Source organism: Protobothrops mucrosquamatus, unplaced genomic scaffold (assembly GCF_001527695.2).
Source record: "Protobothrops mucrosquamatus isolate PMUCROS unplaced genomic scaffold, P.Mucros_1.0 scaffold_135, whole genome shotgun sequence".
In the NCBI taxonomy this organism is placed as follows: Eukaryota; Metazoa; Chordata; class Lepidosauria; order Squamata; family Viperidae; genus Protobothrops; species Protobothrops mucrosquamatus.
In genome coordinates this window covers 341,171-363,047 of record NW_015386211.1, presented here as the reverse complement: position 1 = coordinate 363,047, position 21,877 = coordinate 341,171, and the positions used below count along the sequence as shown (strand labels likewise).

The following is a 21,877-nucleotide window of genomic DNA, read 5'->3' as shown; positions in this document are numbered from 1 at the left end:
TTTGATGACAAACAGCCTTATGTTTATAAGTGAGAGTTTTCCTGCTAAGTACCTGCATGTCATAAGCATCTGAATTAAAATTACCATATTGAAATCAAATCTGATGTTTTTTAATTTTTATTTGGTGTGCGTTGGAACAGGGGTAGTCTTATACGGTGAGTATAGCCCAAACTCTATATTTTAACTGGAAAAGTTGGGGATCGTCTTATACGCCCAGTCGTCTTATACGCCGGAATATACGGTATAAATCATGCTAACAGTTATATAGCTTAGTTTTATCATTTAATTGATTATATCATGACATATATGATGAAATGCTTTGTTATGTCTGTGACATTCCCAAGATCTACTAAGGTAGTAAATATTTAAAAAAGGAGTAAAGTAAATTTGACATGACTTATAATAGATACATGCTGATTCTTGTTAATTGATTAACACTTATCTGTGTCCTCACTAACTTGATATTTAAAAATCACTATCATCTTTCTTAATATAGAAGGCAAATGAATACTGTAGCTCTGTAATTTCCCAGATCTTCTCAGACCTCACTAGTTCTCAAAAGTTAGCACTTCTACAGTAACCTTTACTCATTCCTTAAGTAACCTAAGATGTAATTCATTTGACCCCGAAGAACTGAATTCACTTAAATCAGTTAAGTGGGGTTTTTTTTAAAAAAAAAAATCTTCTCAATATGTATTCTGAGCTGCATCTCAATCCTTTCACTAGTGGAACAATGATGGCTAGCTAATTCTTTGTTCTCTTCTGAGACAAATGGATATAAAATACAAAGTTAAGACGTTCTGTTGTCTTGTCATCATCCATTACAAACTCATTTCCTTTTCTTTACAATATAACCTCTGTTTTTTTTTCAGGGTATCGGGCATTCCTCACAAGCCTCAGCTTATTTAGACTTTCAATGTTTTTGACAAAATTCTGATTTCTGGTGACTGACTTGTATCCTTCTTTGATTCTATGCCTTTCCTTTTATTTCTTACACATTTTAGCCTTTTATTTTCAGCCTTTTAGAAAACTCTGTGTACATTACATTGGGTTTTTAGATGTCTCTCATTTTTCCTTCCAGTAAAAATTGTGTGCTCTTCTCTGTTTTTCCTTCTCTTGATATCAGCATGGTCACTTTCTGCCAATGGTTCCATGTACTTTCATCTTCATTTCTTCAGTCATCTCATGTCTGTTGGCAAGAATTAGGTTCTCCATTCTTTCTTCTATTCCTGACACCTAAAGTTGCCAGCAAGACAAAACAGGATTTTTTTTTTAACTTCTACACTTGGCAATAGAATCAGATCTCCTTCAAGTACTGCTGATACTGAACTTCTGGATTGGTGATACTGGAAAACTTCTCCAGCAGTTTTATGAACATCATGTTGGTGGGGATACGATGAAGCTCCTTAGGGCACTGTAGGTCAGTGTCCCAGATGTTAAACAGTGTTTCTCCAGCACTACCTATTTGAAAAGGCCTGACAGAAAGACTTGTATTGCTCTTCCACCAAGTGATCCAGAATTGGATTTATGATAAACATACTGTAAGTGCTGAGATGACCAGGAGAATTTCCCCATCTAGTTTTCAGCTTAGGTCATCCCCAAGTTGAACAAAGCAGTTTCAGTACCCTATCCTGACTGACAGCTCAGTTGAAATATACCAGAAAATCAGTACTATTCAGATATATTTAGAACTTAGTCCTCCAAATCTTGGCCCTCTTTCTTAGAAAGAAACATTTGAGACTGGTCTATAATTGCTCAGATTTCCCTGGTTAAGGGAGAGTTTATCAGTAAAAGTCTTGTTGTTGTTCATAAGATGGCGGCACCTTGCTTGGCTGAAGGGAAATGAACGATCCGGATTGAAACACTTTTCAGACTAGGGACAACTAAGCTGAGTTTTGCTGCTAAACTTTCATACAAATGTCAATCCATATTGGAGATGAAGAAAGATGGACAGTCTTTAATATTTATTTGCTATGTATATGTAGGGATGTGAGTCTATACATATGTTGTACATAGTATATTTTGGGTGTGTGTCATGTATGTGTTTCACTTTGAGAGCAGGCAACTAAATTTCATTTTTGATGTGTGCCATTGTGCCATAGTAAAAAAAATGACAATAAAGGTTATCTTATATCTTGTCTTGTCTTAAAATTGCCTCCCTTGGGCTGGGGATACATATCCCTCCCATAAAGTATTGATGATTTCCCTTAATAGGGACCTGATAAAAGTGGACTAAGCAGATGATACCCCTCATCTCTAGAATTGTTCTAGACTCTAGCACCTTAATCTTGTCCTTTTGAGATGCTAAATTATAGCATCAAGACACTAGAACATAAGAGAAGGAAGATTCAGGTTGCATCTAACAAGGCACAGCATAAAGCCCATTTGAAGAGCTATGCTGTTGTGATAAGTACATCAGAAGAGCCATTTTTCTCTGTCCAGATACATCTCAAATTTGTGTTTGTTAGATTGTGTGAGTTTTGAATGGGCTGAATCATACTCTTTGTTCATCCCTTTCTCCTCCCAGAATCATAGAATTCTCAAAGTCTTTTAAATATATTTTATGGGAAAAAAATCTTGTATTTAGGCCAGGGTGAATGCCAGTATGCTACAGATGATACCTGGTAAATCTGTTAAACAGGTTAACTGGATCAATTTCAATTTTTGTCACCCAAGAATGTAGAGAGATAGTTTGAGCAATATGTTTTGCCTCTTATTCTTTACATTGTTGCTCAGCTTGCCTTCCAGTTAATTCATAAGAGGTTATTAGAAATGCTTTTGTTAACACCGTAAATACCTCTCTGAGGATTAAAGAGGATGCTGCCTTGTTAAAGGAGGTAATTATTAGTCCACTTATAAAGAAGTCTCTGCTAGTGCTTTGGGACATAAAAGGCATAAAAGGCCAAACCTTTACATGGTTGAGCAAGGCAATCAAGAGAGACAATCTGGGGGAAATTTGTTTTTTACCCATTTGAAATTCACTTGTGGCTATGGAACCAAGGCTGGCTTTGTTAGACTAATTAATTATCTTTGGGGATATCAAATAGAGATTGTAATTGTATTCTTGACATCTCAGCAATACTATCTACTATGATACCTTTTTATCACCTGAGAGGTCTAGGGCAGAGGTCCCCACCCCTGGTCCGTGGACCAGTACCGGGCCGCAGCATGCCAGCAACCAGGTCACACAAACAAGCAAAGCTCCATCCTCAGGATGCAGGCAGTATTCAAAACCACACCCCCTCCGGTCCGCAGAAAAACCTCTCTCCACAGAACCGGTCCCTGGTGCCCAAAAGGTTGGGGACCTCTGGTCTAGGGAGAAGCAACACTGCATCACAATGCTTTTGTTCTTATCCCTTTTATAGCTTTCAGATACTATTAATTGGAGACTATAATTCTCCAAAATGAGAGATACATTCTGTGGTGAGATTTGGAGTTATGTTTTTTTTCCCTATTGTTTCCTGTCCTTTGTTATAAGCCACCCAGAATCATTGGGAGCTGGGCAGCTTGCAAATGGAATTAAATAACATCCTCCTGAAACCCAAAGATATTTCCTGGTAATAACTTGACATCATTGGTTGGGCATCCTTGAATACTGCCCACTGGTATTTGATTGGATGAGGGTGGTAAATTAAATCGGAATCCAATCAAGACAGACGTTTTCATTACAAGGGGTTATCATTCTAGAGAGATGGCAGGTCTCTCAGGCTGTTATTATTAGTAGATTTAGTAGATTAGTAGATTTCTATCCCACTTTAAAAAAAAAACTTGGTCAACTCAAGGCAGCAAATGTTCTTAATATTCCTGCCTATTCTCTCCACAACAGTAACCCTGTGAGGTGGGATTAGTTGAGAGAGAATGACTGGCCCAAAATCACCCAGCTGGCTTTCATGCCTAAGGGAGGCCTAGAACTCACAGTCTCCTGGTTTCTAAGCCAGCATCTTAACCTTGGCATCAAACTGGCTGTCTGAATGGGATATACTCTCAAAAGGACCAAGCATGCAGTTGGAGGATTTTCTAAATCCACATATTTATCTGGTTTCCCAGCCAGGAGCACCTATTTTCAACTTTGCTAATTGTAGCCTTCTAGCAGGAAATGACTTCACATTGTAGAGTAACCCCCTGCTTACTACAGTATAATATAAAGTAAACCATGTAGGGCTGATTTCTATCTAGTTTAGAAAATTCAGCCAACACTGGAAATTTTTAAGAAGAAACTGGACAGCCATTTGTCCGAAATGGTATAGGGTTTCCTGCCTGAGCAGGAGGTTGGACTAGATGACCTCCAAGGTCCCTTCCAACTTTATTATTAGTATTAGTATTAGTATTAGTATTAGTATTATTATTATTATTATTATTATTATTATTATTATTATTATTATTATATACATTACACCTGAAAGGCTACCAGTTTGCTTCTAGCTGAAATATGAAGTGCTGGTTATTTGTTTTAAAGCTGTATTTAGAATGGTGGAGTTACTCTTTTGTTTTCACTGTTCTTGAGGTTAATTGCAAGTGCAGTGATCAATTAACATATATTAAGGAGACTGCTTTTAAGACGAATGTACTCACGTTAATATGGATTTCAAAAAAGCTCTCCATATGATCAGTATTGCACTAAAACAATGATATATTGCAATCAAAATGAGATATGGATGCTTTAAATTAATGCTGCTTAGAAATACTTTTTTTAAAAAAAAATCAGTTGTACAATTGAGTTTTTCTTTTTTTAATGATCTTGGTCCTTGGAATGCAGTGCTAAATGTTTAAATGGTAAGAAATATTATTTTCTCAGTGAAGAAATGGAAGGCAGTAATGTAATCATGGCATCGATTTATTGCTGCATTGTTCTGATTGCTTTTCTGCAGAACGTTCCTATTACTGGCTCTGGGATTCTTTAACCAGGAGTAGGGATTGTAAATTAAAAACAATCACAATTCCCAATATGCACTATCATGTCATTTTTGGACTTAAAAGGCAGTTATTACCACAGCTAAACTGAAGGTTTAAGTAAGTGCTCTGAATTATATCCTCCACTAGCAGTAAGCAGATCAGTAAATCTATCCCTGGTTGAGCTTTTATTACTGCTACAAGCTGAGTTGCAGTGCCCAGATTTTTCTTAATATAAAATGCCAAGTGCCCTGAGAGGGGATCTTGTAGCATAATTCCATCACTTTTGCTTTTCTTCCAATTCCTCCACTATATTGGAAAGATGTAATTGTCCGTTTCTGTGAATGTTTTCCTGAGTAAAAAAAATAGAAGACAAAAGTGACGCATTGGATTCTTTCCATCTAGCCTCCCAGAGGGTGTAGAATTGGGTGGATTACAAATTGTGTAAATAAATAAAACAACCTATAAACATATTGGTTGGCGTGATTTAGGATGGACATACAGCCCAGTAGCAGAGGTCTCTCGGTGGCTTAGAGTAACAACAAGAACATTAATACAATGCCAATAAATACGATGGAGTATTTAAAAAAAACACCCAGTGACAGAAAATAAAACTAGAATGATAAATTGTCAAGCAGTTCCAGATTTCATTTGTATATAGATAGAGGGGTAGATTCAGATATATTTGAACTTGGTTTTAAAGAGCCTGAAAAATAAAAAAAAGGGCTTTGCTTAAAGCCCCAAATCTACTAAGTAGGTAAAAAGTGAGTGCCCAGCGTGTAAAAGATGAAGGAGAGAGCTCTTTCTGTGATTAACACTCATTTGGCTAGGACACTGTGAGTTTAAGGGCTGAATCTATTGAGGTAGCAACTAGTGGTTCACAGGCTAAAGGGATCCAATACAGACCTACTCCAGCTGCCTCTCAAGCCATCAAGAAAATGCTCAGATATCAATTAACCTGGAAATGTGGGAGGAGAAAGCTTAGAGTTTATACTAGGGGGCAGAACCCATAGAAAGATTTTGACTTCTTTACACTGTAGAAAGCACAATAAATTGGATATAAGGCTTCATAATTGGGACCAGGCATTACATTAAATCCTCATTGGTTGTAATCAAGATCCGTAAAATGTATTTTGCAACTATCACAATAGGATTCACATTGTGCTAAGTCAGAATTAAATCATATAGTTTACTATCAAACCTTGCCAGTGCTTTTTTTGTAAGAAGAAAGGTGCCGGAACTCACAACTTGCTAATCTTTTATTAAAATAATTATATATTCAGTTCTTAGCAGGACCGGTGGTTGAGAAGTAATTAGTACTTTTTTTTCATTTTTAAATTTGAGATCACACTTTTACACTAAAAATTAAAAAAAGATTTTCAATTCACCAACAATTTTTTAAAATAAAGAAATTATTTACCTGTCGCATGTAGTCAATCACTGAACACACACACACATCAGTTGTGTAACAAAACATAACGGTCGCCACCCGCAGTAAGCACTCAGCACGCGACCACATGACCAATCACAAACCCAGCAGTGTTACAAGCCAAGCAGCACCATCACAACCAGCACAGATGAAGTACGCATGCATCAGACTCAACACATAAGCAGCCCTCATGCACCGTTTTAATGATTTTGCCTCTGACTTGCTACACTCAATAGGGTGATTCAAGTCCACATGGATCAAACATCAAATTTTCAAAAGTTACTTTTAAAACTTGGACAATTTGTCAAAAAAAGGTGCTTGAATTCCGTTCCGGTGCGTTCTATGACAAAAAAAAGCACTGATACTTGCTATCTATGACCTTGTCCCCACAGTTTCACATACAGCATATTTGGTTTGGGCATTATCTTTTGTGTCTTCACCCATACAAAAAATGTCAGATGAACTTTTCTGCTTATACAGAGTAAATGTTTATAATCGCGTCCCCTTACTAATACAAAAAATGGATTCCATTCAGTGCTACTGATTCATGCCATAGCAAAAACCATTTTCACATATTGCACTATTTCACTGTCACACAAATCTACAGAGATGTCTTTTACATCTCTTTTGAAGGCATGGATTTATTTGTATTTCCAGACTTGTCCCAACCAGCATCATTCATTAAATGAATTAAAATGCAAACAGTAGGACAAATGCTTTGGTTACAAAAATATCTTCTTAATAGTGGCATGAGTTTGTCTGGTAGTGCTGTCATCTGTTTCCTTCCATTGCTGTGAAAAGTTTTGATTATTGATATTCATATGGCAATAAAATAATACAGTAATGTAAATCAGTGTGAAGGGAAGCTGCAATTGATGAAAGCCAGAAAGAATTCCTATTATTAACAACTCATAATAGAGGAGATAACTCGAGATCTTTTTTTTTTAATGATGATGAGCATGATGGCGTTAATGATTGTATTATGCCTTTGTCAGAACATGTGGTAAATAAAATGCAAATGTTTGGATTTGGAGACTATGCCAAGTTTCAAGGATTTTTGCTTCCTTGATTACCAGTGGTAATTAATTTGCCATTTTTTGTGTCAACCTCCTCCTCCTCTTTTTTGCGGTTAGAATATGATACAATTCTTTATTGGCCAAATGTGATTGAACACACACCAGGAATTTGTCTCCTGATGGAATCAGAGATCAGTCATTGCAGAGTGCAAAGATGTCTGACTGCCTTCGCAGTGTTTATTGCTTTTATACAGTTTTTCCAGGCAGCATAAGATAAAATAGCAACAGCATTTTTATTGGTGGATTCTCCTCGCCAATCCTTAAGAATATACCAGCCAGGGGGCACCAGCTAGGGGCAGTGTTCTGCAACATCCTGGTGGTGTGAACTTGGTGAGATCATGTAGGTGAGATCATGTAGGTATTTGAGCCGTGGCAGTGTGCTGCATACGGCCTCTACATGACCTCTATCTCTACAGTCTTCGGTCCATGAGCTCTCAGTGTATATACAAGCAACAAGAGATAAATCATGATCATAATCATAAAATACAATCATCATAAATCATAAGACACAACACTCAGTGATAGTCGTAGGACATTAAATAATCAGTCAACATAAATCATAATAGGATACTAAATAAAAGCAATCAACATAAATCATGAGATACAAACAACAAAGTTATAGTCATAAAAAGCTAAGGAAATAGGTATGATAAGGGGTTTTTTTCCTTTCCTCTGCCAAGTTCCCAACCTTCATGTTCATTATTATTTTCTTCCATACCACTCACTTACTTACCCCATCTTGAGCTGCACTTATGCAAGCTTCTTAGACTTCTCTTTCCTGCCAGGTTCTTACTGGGGCACAGCATCCTGTATCTTTGCTGTTAGTGTCATCTCTTCATCACCCTCAACTAGCTCAGCTTCCCATTGATTTCCAGGATATCCGTAGTTACTGCAGCCTGCATGCTCCATAACCAGCAATAACTCTCTGCAACAGCTGATTGTCCCACATTTTTAACTTCAATCTTGGAATTGTTGTGATGCTGTTATCATGGTGCCTGTATTTATTGCTATTGTCTCGAGATCTCTATTTGCAACCTCAGTTGAAAATATTCCCAGGAGTAAGCTCAATTCTTGGAGACTACACAGATGTGTCTGGAGGGCTAGGGGGCAGGAGGTTGTTGGCAACAATGCTAAAATGGTTTGCCTTTGCCTTCTGATTTTTCTTTAACTTTCTGCTTCAACCTCCATGCTCAGGACTTCCTATTGCTCTCCAAGTATCAGCCAAGTTCTACTTTTACTTCAAGTTGGGCTATGCATTGGCCCTTCTGTGATTCAAATTATGAACCCATCTTCCAAACAAAACAAAATCATGCAAAACCATACAACTTTTAGATTTCCATAGTATTTAACAATTTTAATCATTTGAAGCGGCATTCTTTTGCAGCTGTCCTTGTTTGCCTTTTATAATGCTAAAGATAAATCTTCATTTGAATTGAACTAGAATCCTGATGACTTCATGAACATGTCCATCTAGGTTTCTTGGCAGCAATAAGGAGACACCTTTTTTTTTACTTCCTAGTTTTGCCCATAGCCCTTGAAGTTCTTTTTTTTTTTAATATAGATATTTTATTGGTTTTTAACTATAACAGTCTCCAGTGCCTGGTGTACAGCGTGTTGTCTTGGTTTACATTTTAACAAGGAAAAAAAAGGACAGTAATAATTAATTAACAATCGATAATGATTAAATTTGATAATTCCATAATGAATATATTAATTAATAATACATTTCTTTGATCTTCCCTTCTCCCATTTGTATTTTCCTTCTTCAACCTTAGCCAAAATATAATTCTTAATATTTTCAGTATATAAATGATTAGGTATAGGCATTTTTTATATTTATACAAATAATAACCTCTCTATATAACATTTTTTTCAGCTTATATTATTCTCATAACCATCATCTCATTAGTTCAGCATACATCCTATTTTTATAATTTTTGTTTGCTTAGGTTCTCTTATATTCAATCCAATTCTTATCAGTCATAATTTCTTCATATTAGTCATCTCACTGTCTAAATTTTCCCATTTAGGTACATCGTCCCAATATTTTATGTCATGCATTATAAAAATACTATACTTTTTATCTGTCTTATAGTATTTAGATATAACATCCTTTTATATTTTACTTATACATTAATAAAAGTTACATCAACCTACTATTTTAACATTTAATATATTATAAAACATACTATATTACTTAAATCTCATTATGCTTCTTGTTATAAGGCCCCTTTATGTTTGAAATTCTCTGTTCTTTTAGCCATATTCAAACAAATGTTTATTCACGTAATAGTCCATCTGGTAGGGCCAGTCAAATCTCTTGTATCTGTCTGTGATCTTCTTTTGCCAAATAATTTCCCAGATTGATGTAATCCGCTTACCCAACAGTTCCTGTACTTTTACAAATGTTGTTGGGAATGCAAAAGATGAAGTAAGTAAGATAAATTCTTTCTGTCCCCCAAACTTTAATAGTTCTCCTAATAATTCCATTTTTCTTGTTGTATCAGAACCTTATGGATTTTTTCCTGTTTGTGTCAAATTGTAATTCTTTTCCTTTGTTATTTCATCAATTTGATCATACTCTTCTAGTTCATAATCTGCTGTCTGATTTGTTTGTTCCTTTGTTGTTATTTCCTGAGTATTTTTTAATTGTAGATTTAGATTGGAAATATGCTTATTTAAATCCTCAAAGTTGTTTTGAATTTCATCATGGTTTGAATCTATTGTCATTTGTATTTGTCCTAACATTACATATATTTCCTCCGGGAAAGTATTTATCTTGTCTTGAAGTATTGCTTCTGGAGGCCCTTGATTTTCCAGGCTAGTCCTTCCATAGAAAATATTGAATGTGGCATCCTGTCATTTTTTGATATGTATGTGATATCCATGTTGTCTCCCCCCTTTAAATAATCTTTCATCAATGTTTTAATTCAAAAGTCAATTTATCAGTCAGTCAAAATTACAGATTCAGTATATTAAGGCACTTTAAATCCTTCCAGCAAATTCTCCTCTAAAGGATTAGCCAAAAAGTCAAAGTTTTTTTCACCCATAAACAGTTCTTAGGTTTAAGCAACAGTCTAGGTGAGTTTTTTTTCCAAACACTTTTTAATCTTATAGTTGGCTCTTCTTTTATTCCCAGCTGTCTTCAAGGTTATTTGCAATTCAAAGGAACAACTTTTTCTTTGTTTCTGGGCATTCTGCCAATTTCTGAGTCCTTATTGTTAGTGTTCTATTCTCTGATTCTCCACTAGATGTCAGCAGTTATTTCTTTTTTCAATTTTTCTTTCCATCAAAAAGTTATTTTTGTTATATATTTTTATAATTCCATCAGAAATTTTTTAGGGTATAATCTTGACAGTTTTTTAGTTCCTAGATTTGTCCAGACTGAAATATTTTAAATCAAATTTTGGTACATCTCTTTCAACCTTTTATGTTAATTTGCTGCTTCTGTCTGTAAGGGAATGGGGATATAGTCGCCTCCCTTCACTTCTGGAGGTTTTCTTGCTTTGGGGATCTTTTCAAGGATTTAAATAGTAGATAGAAGAAAGAAGATCAGTACTCTCACCAATTCCAAGCACGCTGTTCACCGATGTTTAAGTTCGTGCTCTGGGACTTTGGCTGCAAGCAGCTTGGGCTAGACGCTGATCTCACACTAGCCTTTCTCCTGTCGGGTTCAGAAGGCTTTCCCCGTATCAAACAAAGCGATTGCCATTGCTCCGTGATCGACAGGGCACCCCTCCTTCACAGTCACCTCTCCGGGGCAACTTCGGACCCATCTAGGGTCCCCTAAGCAGAAAGAAACTAGCCGTGGGGAGCGGAGGTCCGCTCTCGCACCGCCATGCGCTGCAGATGCAAAACCAGGGCGCCCTTGAAGTTCTAATGTGTTATCCTACTTAGCTTTTTCAAGATCAACCAATTAACATCTGCTTTAGTTGCATGGTTGATAGCAGCTGGAATCTGGCAAGTCTAAATCAGCATGATCCATATTCTTAGGATGTAGAGTGACTTTGCTGTTTTTATATACTTATACAATTTTATTAAAGATTTTTCAAAATAATATAAAAAGATGCATGAAGTAGTATAAAGTAAGAAAAGGAAGATAAATGCAAGTGCAAAAAGGAGAAAAAGTAAAGAAAAAATAGAAAAATAGCCATCTCAGCATATTCCATCATTTTCACCAACTATTCCTCCATTGTGGATAATGCTGAATTTTTCCATCTTTGTACATACAACAATCTTGCTGCAGTTATCATGTACAAAGTTACGTCACTTTATTCCAATTGTTTGTTGGGTTTTGCTTTGGTTTTGCTTTACTGGGTTTTGATTATGATTTAAGTAAAGTTGCTGAATAAACAAAACAGACTTTTATTTCTTGTTTTGAAATTGGCATATGACATAGTAAAGTGATTGCCTAAAATCTCTATGAAAATTGTAAATTTTTAAAAGTGGTAACATGAGAATATTAGGCAGCTTTAAGACCGTAAATCACTATATCAGTAGGACTCCAAAGGAACCATGATTCCAGTCCTATAAACAATGTTTAATAAATCATTTAAAAATAAATCAGAAATAACCAACAGCAACATTGTTAATTTGGAACAACATTAACTACGTAATATAATGGAAAAAGTCTTAGAAAGAGGCAACATCTGGCCAACTATATCTGGGCTCAAAAGCTAAACAGGGTTGGCCCAGATTATTACTTAGATCAGCAGGAAATTCCAGAGCTGGGAAATGACAAAACATCCCAAAAGAATGCAGTAACAAAGTGTTTCTGTATTGTTTTAAGAAAACTGCACGATCGTGTCCATGTAATTACCAAACTGGATCTAATTGTGACTTGAAGACGTCTTTGCCTTTAATAAGACAGAGAAGTATAAACAAGATGGAAAATGAATTTATTTTATTTAATAGTACATGTATACTGTATAGACCAGGAGTCTGCAACCTTGACAACTTTAAGACTTGTGGACTTCAGCTCCCAGAATTCCTCAGCCAGCTATGCTGAAGTCCACAAGTCTTAAAGTTGTCAAGGTTGCAGACCCCTGGTATAGACAAAGATAATTCTCAATTACAATCACAATTGGGACCAGAATTTCTATTGCTAAGCAAGGCGATTGTTCAGTGAGTTGTGCCTGATTTTACGACCTTTTTGCCATGGTTATTAAACAAAACACTGCAGTTGTTAAGTAAATCATTTGGTCATTAAGTGATTCTAACTTCTCCCATTTACTTTGTTTATCACAATCTGTCTGGGAAGGTTGCAAATGGAAATCACATGACCTGGGTTCTGCAACTGTCATAAATACATGCCAGTTGCCCAAATTCCGATCACATGACCATGAGGATGTTATGATGGTTTTGAGTGCAAGGACCAGCCATAAAGTCACTTTTTTCAGTGCTGTTATAACTTTGAATAGTCATTAAAAAAATGGTTGAAATTTGAGGACTATCTGTAGTCTCAATCGTCTTGGTCTTCAATATAGTCATACCAAAGAGAGATGAAATATACAATTTATTTGGAGAAAAGACTGAGTGTTAGAAAGTATTACTTAAAAATTTCTTGGAGAAAGGTGCATCGACAAATAATAGCCCGGTACAATTCAGGGTTTGAGCCTGTGGAAGAGGAGCTTTAGGATGGGCTTAGAGTAGTGGCAGGAGAAAGAACCAAATTTTTTAATACTAATAATCTAGGCTAATAATTCCCTGATCCTCAGGATTTGTGAGCAGAAGATGTTCCCATCATTAGACCATTGATCTTTTAATGGAAATGACAGGGATCAGAAAAAGAGCTATGTGAAATCAATTATATGTGCTGCTACTAAGCTGCAGTCTCTTGTTGGGTTTCATGGGTTGTGTTTCACCTTTTGTTCCCTCTTATTATGTTTTTATTTCATTACTAAAAAGAAAGTCATCATGATAGCAATGTGATGTTCTTACATAAAAAGAGCACCACTATGATAAGAACAAAAGAACTTTTATTGAAATGCCACTCCTTAGCTTTTTCTGTGGAAGTTTAATGCAATTATATAAGGTTGTCACTTCATAAACTATTAAAATCGGAAACTAGCAATTGAACCTTAACTGCTAAATAGCATATTTCATTATATCATTTTTTTAATTTTTCTTTGCTTGCTAGCGAAGCAGCATTGATGTGTTTGAGAATAACTTGTATTCCTCTTCTATCTATAGACATAAAGTATTCTCTAATTTCGGAGTGGTCTGCATAGAATTTTTGGCAATACAGTTTGTTTTTCTAAACATTTTATAGTGCAATTTCTGAATTTGTTTTTCAAAACAAAAAATATCCACATACAAAACTCATGCAGCATTTCCAAGGGAACCGTTTTTTGATATTCAACACTAAGTGGCACAACTTTAAAAAGTTACACAACATGTACAAGGCACACTTGATTTGGGAGAAGGGATTTGGTAGTTGTACAATTGTCAATCAACCGGGGGAAAATAATGAGCCCTTAGCCACCTATTCAGTAAACAAAGGCAAAAATACAAAGTATATTTATTTATTTGTTAAATTTATTTTCTGCCTATCTTGCTGTGGGGCTACTCTAGATGGCTTACAATAATAAAAAGGAAGAAAATGAAAGGAGTGTAAACAAAACAGGGGTAAAATAATAAAACCAGTAACCTACAGACCCACCTTTCAAGGAAAGCGAAGGCATCCAGAGGAAACCCCTCCCACTGGGCTTTTTTCAGCTCCTGAAATGTAGATTAACAGGAAGCCTTGAGGTCCTTAGAGGGATGCATAATACAAATAAAAAGAATTGTTGTTCTCACAGGCAGTGCTTTTTTTGTAAGAAAAAAAAGGTGCCGGAACTCACATCTTGTTAATCTTATATTAAAATAATTATATATTCAGTTCTTAGCAGGACCGGTGGTTGAGAAGTAATTAGTGATTTTTTTCATTTTTAAATTTGGGGTCACACTTTTACACTAAAAATTAAAAAAAAGATTTTCAATTCACCAACTATTTTTTAAAATAAAGAAATTATTTACCTGTCACACGTAGTCAATCACTGAACACATACCCACACACGTCAGTTGTGTAACAAAACATAATGGTCGCTGCCCGCAGTAAGCGCTCAGCATGCGACCACATGACCAATCACAAGCCGAGCAGTGCCACAAGCCGAGCAGTGCCATCACAACCAACGCGGACAAAGTACGCATGCATCGGACTTGACACACAAGCAGTCCTCATGCACCGTTTTAATGATTTTGCCTCCGACTTGCTACACTCGACAGGGCGATTCAAGTCCACATGGACCAAACATCAAATTTTCAAAAGTTACTTTTAAAACTTGGAAAATCCATCAAAAAAAGGTGTTGGAACTCCGTTCCGGTGCATTCTATGACAAAAAAAAAAGCACTGCTCACAGGGAAATATTTTATTTAAGAAAAACACCATGCAGATTACTTCAGTGCAATATTGCTATTTATTCTACAAAGTATCACATTTGAATGCAGACTTCTGGCTGCAGTTCTCCAGGTTTTCTCAGAACTAGGCATGATGGAAGTCAATAGGACCCATTTCCAAGCAGCTTTATCTACAAACTAGATGATATGCACTGTTATCCATATCGTTGGTCCAAAGCCCTGTAGATTTAATTTGGAAATGTATCCAAGCTAAATCATTAATGATTTAAGATTTAACTAATCTGTCAGATTTGGGGGATTCTACAACAATGTTTATGCCATGTCAAAGTGATTGTAATTTGCAAATGTTTTTGGCCCAAAATGTTTTTTTAAGGAGGAAAAGAAACCCCACGCATTCCTCCATTATAATACTTACCCTGTAAGTATTTACAGTATAATACACTATAGTAAGTCCCACTGCATTCAGTTAGATTTATTCCAAACACATGCAGGAATAAAAATCAGACCAGCCCTGTGAGCTGGAGAGGAAGAAACCAAAATCCTTTTGTTAAGCCCAGTTAGATTAGTTCTCTTTTTCCACTATCTCTGCCCCCCCCCCTTTCCTCTGCACTGATTTTTCCCCCTTTCATTGGTTTCAGCAGAAGAAAATCACGTTAGCTTTACAAAAAGGATTGTTTTTCTCTTGTTTCAAGGCTGAGTCCAGGTATTAGAAAGGGGCTCGAATTAGGCAATTACAAGCCTTCTGCTCCAGTACATATATATTCTGTTTTAACTTCCTATACTGTTAGAGTTTTAACAGGATTTGATCTCCTTTTCTTCAGTGGCTTTCCCTGAGGAAGAAGAAGTCTCTGGAATCCAGAATTATTGTCTCTTTAAAACGTTATGCCAAAACTGATTTTGCTTTTTAAAAAAAGCTTCTGTCTAAATGCCCCTCACCGAGCTGACATCTACTCAGCAGGCATATTTAAGTCTACAAATTTAACATCTTATTCTCCCACTGAGGCAAATCATACCTATTTAACTAAAGCACATAATATAGTCATTAAAGCTACAGAATCTCTCTCAGGAGAAAAATGTGCCAATCTTCCTTGGAACATGAATGGTTTGCCTAGCTCTAACATAGTGATGCTAGTTAGATACAATTCCTCGCCCCAGACTACATCACACAAGCAATTAACCCTTACAGTGTAGAAGGAACTGTGACTTGACTTTCAAAATTAATAATCTGATCCATAGAAAATAATCATGGGCTAGAAAGAGAAGCCTGCTAAATATTTTGCGTTATTCTGTAAAGTAACTGAATGAAAACCAATCCATTCCTGCTGCTAAACAGGCTCTTGAGTAAGTTACTAACATCTGCACTTTCAGTAAACAATTATACAACTTGGTCTAAAGTGTTTATGGAAGTAGAAAACTCATAACAATTACCAACTGTAACTGAATGTCACATATCCATCGCCTTCCTTTGCTGGGTCAGACATGGCTGATCACATTACATGGCAAGGTTACCAAAGAACCCTTATCATATAACTTATCTTATTATTTATTTATTAAATTTATATACCTCCCAATTCCCAATAAAGCAATTGTTATTGTTTCCACATAAGAAGCAGACTATTGTTGATATACAATATGATCAGAATATATGCAATATATTTAACACTTGATTGAGACACCCAGTCCAGGAAGAAATTATGATCACAAGCATCTGCAGGATTTCATCAAAATTATGAAAGCAACATCTCACTGAGTGCTTTGTCCTTTTGCACTTGTGTGAGATGTCTCAAAACACTACAACAGGAGTGAAGGTGACAAAACAACAGTGTTATTGTCACTCCCCACCCTCATGATGCCTCTAATTCTGATTGATGGTATTGATAGGGCTCAGGGGTAGAGAAGAATTAACACAGTCACATTCAATCGGTTCTTCTCTCCGGAATGACAATACCAGATCTGAAGTCTAATGGGAAAAGATCTTTAAACAACCAATAACCAGAACATGAGTTATTCCATAGTTACGGTATCTACATGATCTAGCTTCAGGTTACATTTCTAGTAGTCTACATAGTTTCTTTCAAAGTGGATACCACTCTCTCAAAAAGGAATCGACATCTTCCTTGCAATCATTTATAATTGCCTTTGAAATAACAGGCAGCAAAAAGCTTTTCAATAGTTTCTTATTTCTGTTGAAGAAAGGACAGACTTAGATACGTGCTGTTAGGTGCTTATGATAGAACTTTATTGTGACAAATGCAGGAACACATTTATGTGCTCTGCTTTCAGGTCTCCAACTAATACGCCTCAGTTTCTGGCAATTTCTGAAGGAGGTTCCTTTATGGCTGTGACTGTAGCAATTCATGAAGAGATTTCAGCCTATGGGATTTCATGCTTTCATTCCTATGAAATGAAAAGGACAAAGGGAGAATTCCCCCAGACCTCAAGAAAAAAAAAGAAAATTAAAGCTGGGCTGCAGGATTTCCCAAACCCATATTCAAATTCCTAGACATGTGCACTACTGTTGGCTGAGTTAAATATTGTTATTTTGTAGTATGTTTAGGAAATAGTTAAAGAAGGTACTTAATAAGATAAATACTGCACACGCAACTCCATTCAAATGTGGATCAAGACACCGATAGGTTATCTGGGATCATGTGACATAATCTAATAACTACAGCATGGCAAATTGTTATGAAATACAGTTAGTCACTATTGTGATGCATCTTCTTGTCATTTTGTAAAATTATTTTGAACCCAGAAGATGCTCCCTAATTATATTTCTGTCCCTCTTCGCAAAAAAATAAAATTCATCTCCTCTGCTCGAGTTTTTGACTTTTCATTTCTACTAATTGTTTGAAAAGTCCAATGTTTTTATCAAGACTGTATCCAGGAAATTATTCTCCATGAGTCATCCTGTCCAATAACATTAGATCAGAAACCATACTCAAATGTATTTAGAAGTGACCTCCAGCTGGTACCTTTTGATATGATTTAATGTCATTATATATTCCTGTTTCCCCAGGCAATGAGAATTCCAGAAACCATGTGTTCATTATTTCTTTTAGATGAAGAAGTATAGCAGAGTTAATACTTATTTTATTTATTATTCTAAAGTAAGACATAACTGTATCAAATGGTTTACTCCAATTAGATTGCAACCCATGAAATCTTCATCTCTGCAAGACTTATTCCTGAGTAGACATGCTGAAAGTCCATAGATCTCCAGAGAGTGATTAGCTCAAAAGTTCCATTTCTCTTTTTTCCCGTCTGTATTTAAAATGCAAAGTGATATTTTAGTATTTCATTGCCATTTCTCTTTAGCTGAGTGGATATCTCATTTTAAAAGCTGTTCTTAGCTCATTTTAGACAATTAACTTATCAACTTAACAAAGGGTGGGAAAGATTACTGTTCTAATAGTATCATTGCTGTAAGGGGCATGTCTAGCAAGAAATAATGTTCTGTATGTATATATTGCACATATTTACAAAAAGCAGGAAAGAATAATTTTAGGAGGAAACTGTTCAAGTAGTGACAACTTTTGTTCTTCTGACTAGAGCATCAAGTGGCTTGTCTCCACTCTGTCCAGCAATGGGAGCTAACATTAATCCTGCAAAAATTCTGGATGTATGCAAAACACATCTTCTTTTGCTCATGATGCTCCATTAAGTGGCAAGCCATACAGCCCACAAAAATCACAAGGCAAGACTCTTACATCTGAAGATATCTTTATTTTATTTTTTTTCTGTAGTCCGAGATCGCGTACGATCAAAAATGGAAAGAGACATTTTGGCTGAAGTGAATCATCCTTTCATTGTAAAACTTCATTATGGTAAGATTTCTCTAATATAGAATTCACATGGCTCTGTGGGCATTTTCAACTGGATATATCATCCTGTACTGTTCAAAATCATTAACTATTAAACCAGGCATTATGTTTTGTCATCTATGATGACAAAGCTTAATTTTATATGTAAAGCCCTCTATGATAGTTTGTTCAAAAATCCATAGTTAAAATAAAGAGCCAGAGCCAGTTTGATGTAATGGTATCAGACTAGAAAATGGCAGGTCATGAGTTTTAGTTCTGCCTTAGGCACGAAGTCAGCTGGACAGTATTTGACAGGTAGTCCTCAACTTATAACCAAAACTGAGTCCCAAGTTTCCATTGCTAAGCAAGACAGTTGTTAAATAAGTTGTGCCCCATTTTATGACGTTTTTGCCACAGTTATTAAGCGAATGACTACAATTGTTAAGTGAATCTTGACTTTGCTTGTCAGAAACCACCTGGGGAGGTCACAAATGGCGAGATCACATGACCCCGGGACATTGCAACCGTCATAAATACATGCCGGTTGCCAGGTGCCTGAATTTTGATCATGTGACCATGGGGATGCTGCAATAGGTCGTAAATGTGAAAATCAGGTATAAGTCATTTTTTTTCAGTGCTGTTGTAACTTCAAGCAGTCACTAAACAAAGGGTTGAAAGTTGAGGATTACCTGTATCATTTTTCTCTTCACCTAGGAAGAAGGCAGTGGCAAACCACTTCTGCAAAACCTTGCCAAGAAATCTTGTCCAGGCAGTGTCTGAAAATCACCATTGAACGGAAGAAAAAAAAATTGTTAGGTGCAATGTCTGAACCCATCTTATTAGAATTATGCATAATAACGATTAGATCATTAGCTGCATCTAAGCACACTCAATTGCAATCTGTGTGTAGAGTATTGTTATCAAAAACTCAGCATTGTCACTTTCTTCACTGCAGCATTTCAAACAGAAGGAAAACTGTATCTCATACTAGATTTCCTGCGAGGAGGGGACCTTTTTACCAGACTTTCGAAAGAGGTAAGACCAATAAGCTAAATGTTGATGATTAAAAACAAAGCAAAATAATAAACTGCTGTCTCTGTGTTCCTTCATAGCAGAATCCATTTTTATGGTTGCTCGTTTGTTTATGATGTGCATATTTGGCACTTCATTTTTATCTAAGCCTTTTTTAGTGCAGTTCATTATATCTTAACAGCTTTGTGAGTTGAGTGCAACCTATCTGGAAAATACCCGGGTAAAGAAAACTGGTTTAATCAAATCTTTATAAGTGAACCAAGTCGATTTTTCTGCCAATTGTGTTTTACAATCTGGGATAAAGTCAAATGTTGTATCTTTCAGAAACAGGACCAGTGTTTCTTTGACCTAGCTGTCATCTGATATTACCAACAACCACTTGTAGAAACCAATTTGTCTACCGTCTCTATTTTGAGACTGGATTTAAAAAGTCATGGCTGTGAACCTGGTCCAATTTGGAACTTCTTTCTTTCCCATTTCCTATTTTCAGTATCACCTAATCCATGGCTCAGCAACCTGCAGGTGGACACCTGCCTGTATCCCCTGAACTCTTTTTGTGTGTGTGTGTGCTTGCCAGAATTCCCTTTGATTCCATTGCCAAATGTTAGCAGCAATAACAGTACTGCTGAAAAATTGTTTCTAGCATTTTGAGGCAGGAAATAAAGAGATTCAAATGGAAGCTTTGAAATTGATTTAACATAATTGTAAAAATAAAGCAAAAGCACACCCACTCCTCAGAATCAGGAAAATTCCTGGAAGATCCCAGCCCTGCTAACACACATGACACACTCACATCTTCCCATTTTGTACTGTTAGTCCCATTCAGTCAGTCCATGCCCTTACCCACACATATTCCCCACAACCAAAATTTGGCAATTCTTATTATAATCTGGAGCAATTACAAAAAAATACAGGACTTTCTGTCATTTTGATCAGTGCTATTAAAGTGCTATTATACAATTATGGATTTTGGAATAATCTATGCAAGATGGAGTGATAATGAAGCTGCACTCCTTGAATTCTGCTTTCCTTTCTTCCTGCCCAGTTGCTTTGAACAATAAGTGACAAGTCCTCCTCTTGATCATTCTAAAAGCAGAAGTTCCCAAGAGATGAGGATCACCAAAAAGTTCTCAAAGTAGCTAGTAAATAGCAGGCTGAGATTATAAGGAAATGACCGCTGTGTCAAATTTTGCTTATACCATCCAGAATGCATTCCCCACTCTTCTTGTTCCTATCAGCCCTGGGGGCGACGCACTATAAAGACTCAGAAAAACTTGGCCAACCATCCCAGAATGTGACTAGTGATTAAAGCACCATCTGAAGAATAATAGAACAGCTGGGAAGAGGAGGAAGAAGGCCTTCTGCTAACCATTTGCTGGCAACAGAGATGGCATTCGTTTGATTTCTTGGAACTGGCCAGCCATCAATCATAACCATGTATTTCTTCTAGCATCCAAACACGTTTTCTCTTGAAATATACCTTGCCATGTGCCCTAGACAAAAACAACCCCATGCTTCTCTTCTCCTTTTTATGTTATAATCCGTAGGGCTTTGCAAAGTATTCAAAAGAGACACCTTTCAACATGCAGAAGCACCTACTTTTGCCTTTTCAAGCATCCATGTCATTTGCAAAGGTGATAGGGCTGCTGCAGAAGCTGTTCCCAACTCTCTCCCTTCCAGTGTGCCTGCAAAGTGTCCCTACATGCACATGCATATAGAGCAGTGGTTCTCAACCTGTGGGTCGGGACCCCATTTGGGGTCGATTGACCATTTCACGGGGGTCGCCAAGCAAGGCTGTCCGCCATTTTTTTTGTCCGCCATTTTTTTGTCCGCCATTTTTTTTCCCTTTTTCAGCGGGTGCCTTACCTCCCTTGGGCTGGGCCAGCTGGTGGTCGGCCTGCTCCGTCTCTGCTGCTTGCCAGCTACGCCTCGGCCGGCGCAGGGGGCGGAACCACGCATGTGCGGTGCTCCCGGGCAGGGAAAGTCCTCGACTTACGACCGGTTGGGTAGTCCTCAACTTACGACCGGTTTAGTCCTCGACTTACGACCGGTTGGGGTCACGGCATTAAAAAGGTTGAGAACCACTGATATAGAGAGACAGACTGTAGCAGCTTCTGGATGGCTGATCGAACCTTGAAAATAATGTATGTCTTTTTAACAGTTCAAAAAGTAGTGCTTTACATAGTCCCACATTGCAAAGCAGCTTTTGAATGCAATGTGCAAAGGAATATAAATAATCGAACATCCAC

At 36.7% G+C, this 21,877-nt stretch overlaps 1 protein-coding gene across 1 annotated transcript in view; it reads left to right on the top strand.

Moving 5' to 3' along the window:
- Window positions 1–21,877, top strand: part of RPS6KA2 (ribosomal protein S6 kinase A2) — a 142,392-nt gene that overhangs the window by 51,103 nt on the left and 69,412 nt on the right. Inside the window, exons 4-5 of the mRNA XM_015818361.1 lie at window positions 18,540–18,620; window positions 19,552–19,631. Coding sequence (XP_015673847.1) covers window positions 18,540–18,620; window positions 19,552–19,631 — 161 coding nt within the window. The remainder of the gene's footprint in view (window positions 1–18,539; window positions 18,621–19,551; window positions 19,632–21,877) is intronic.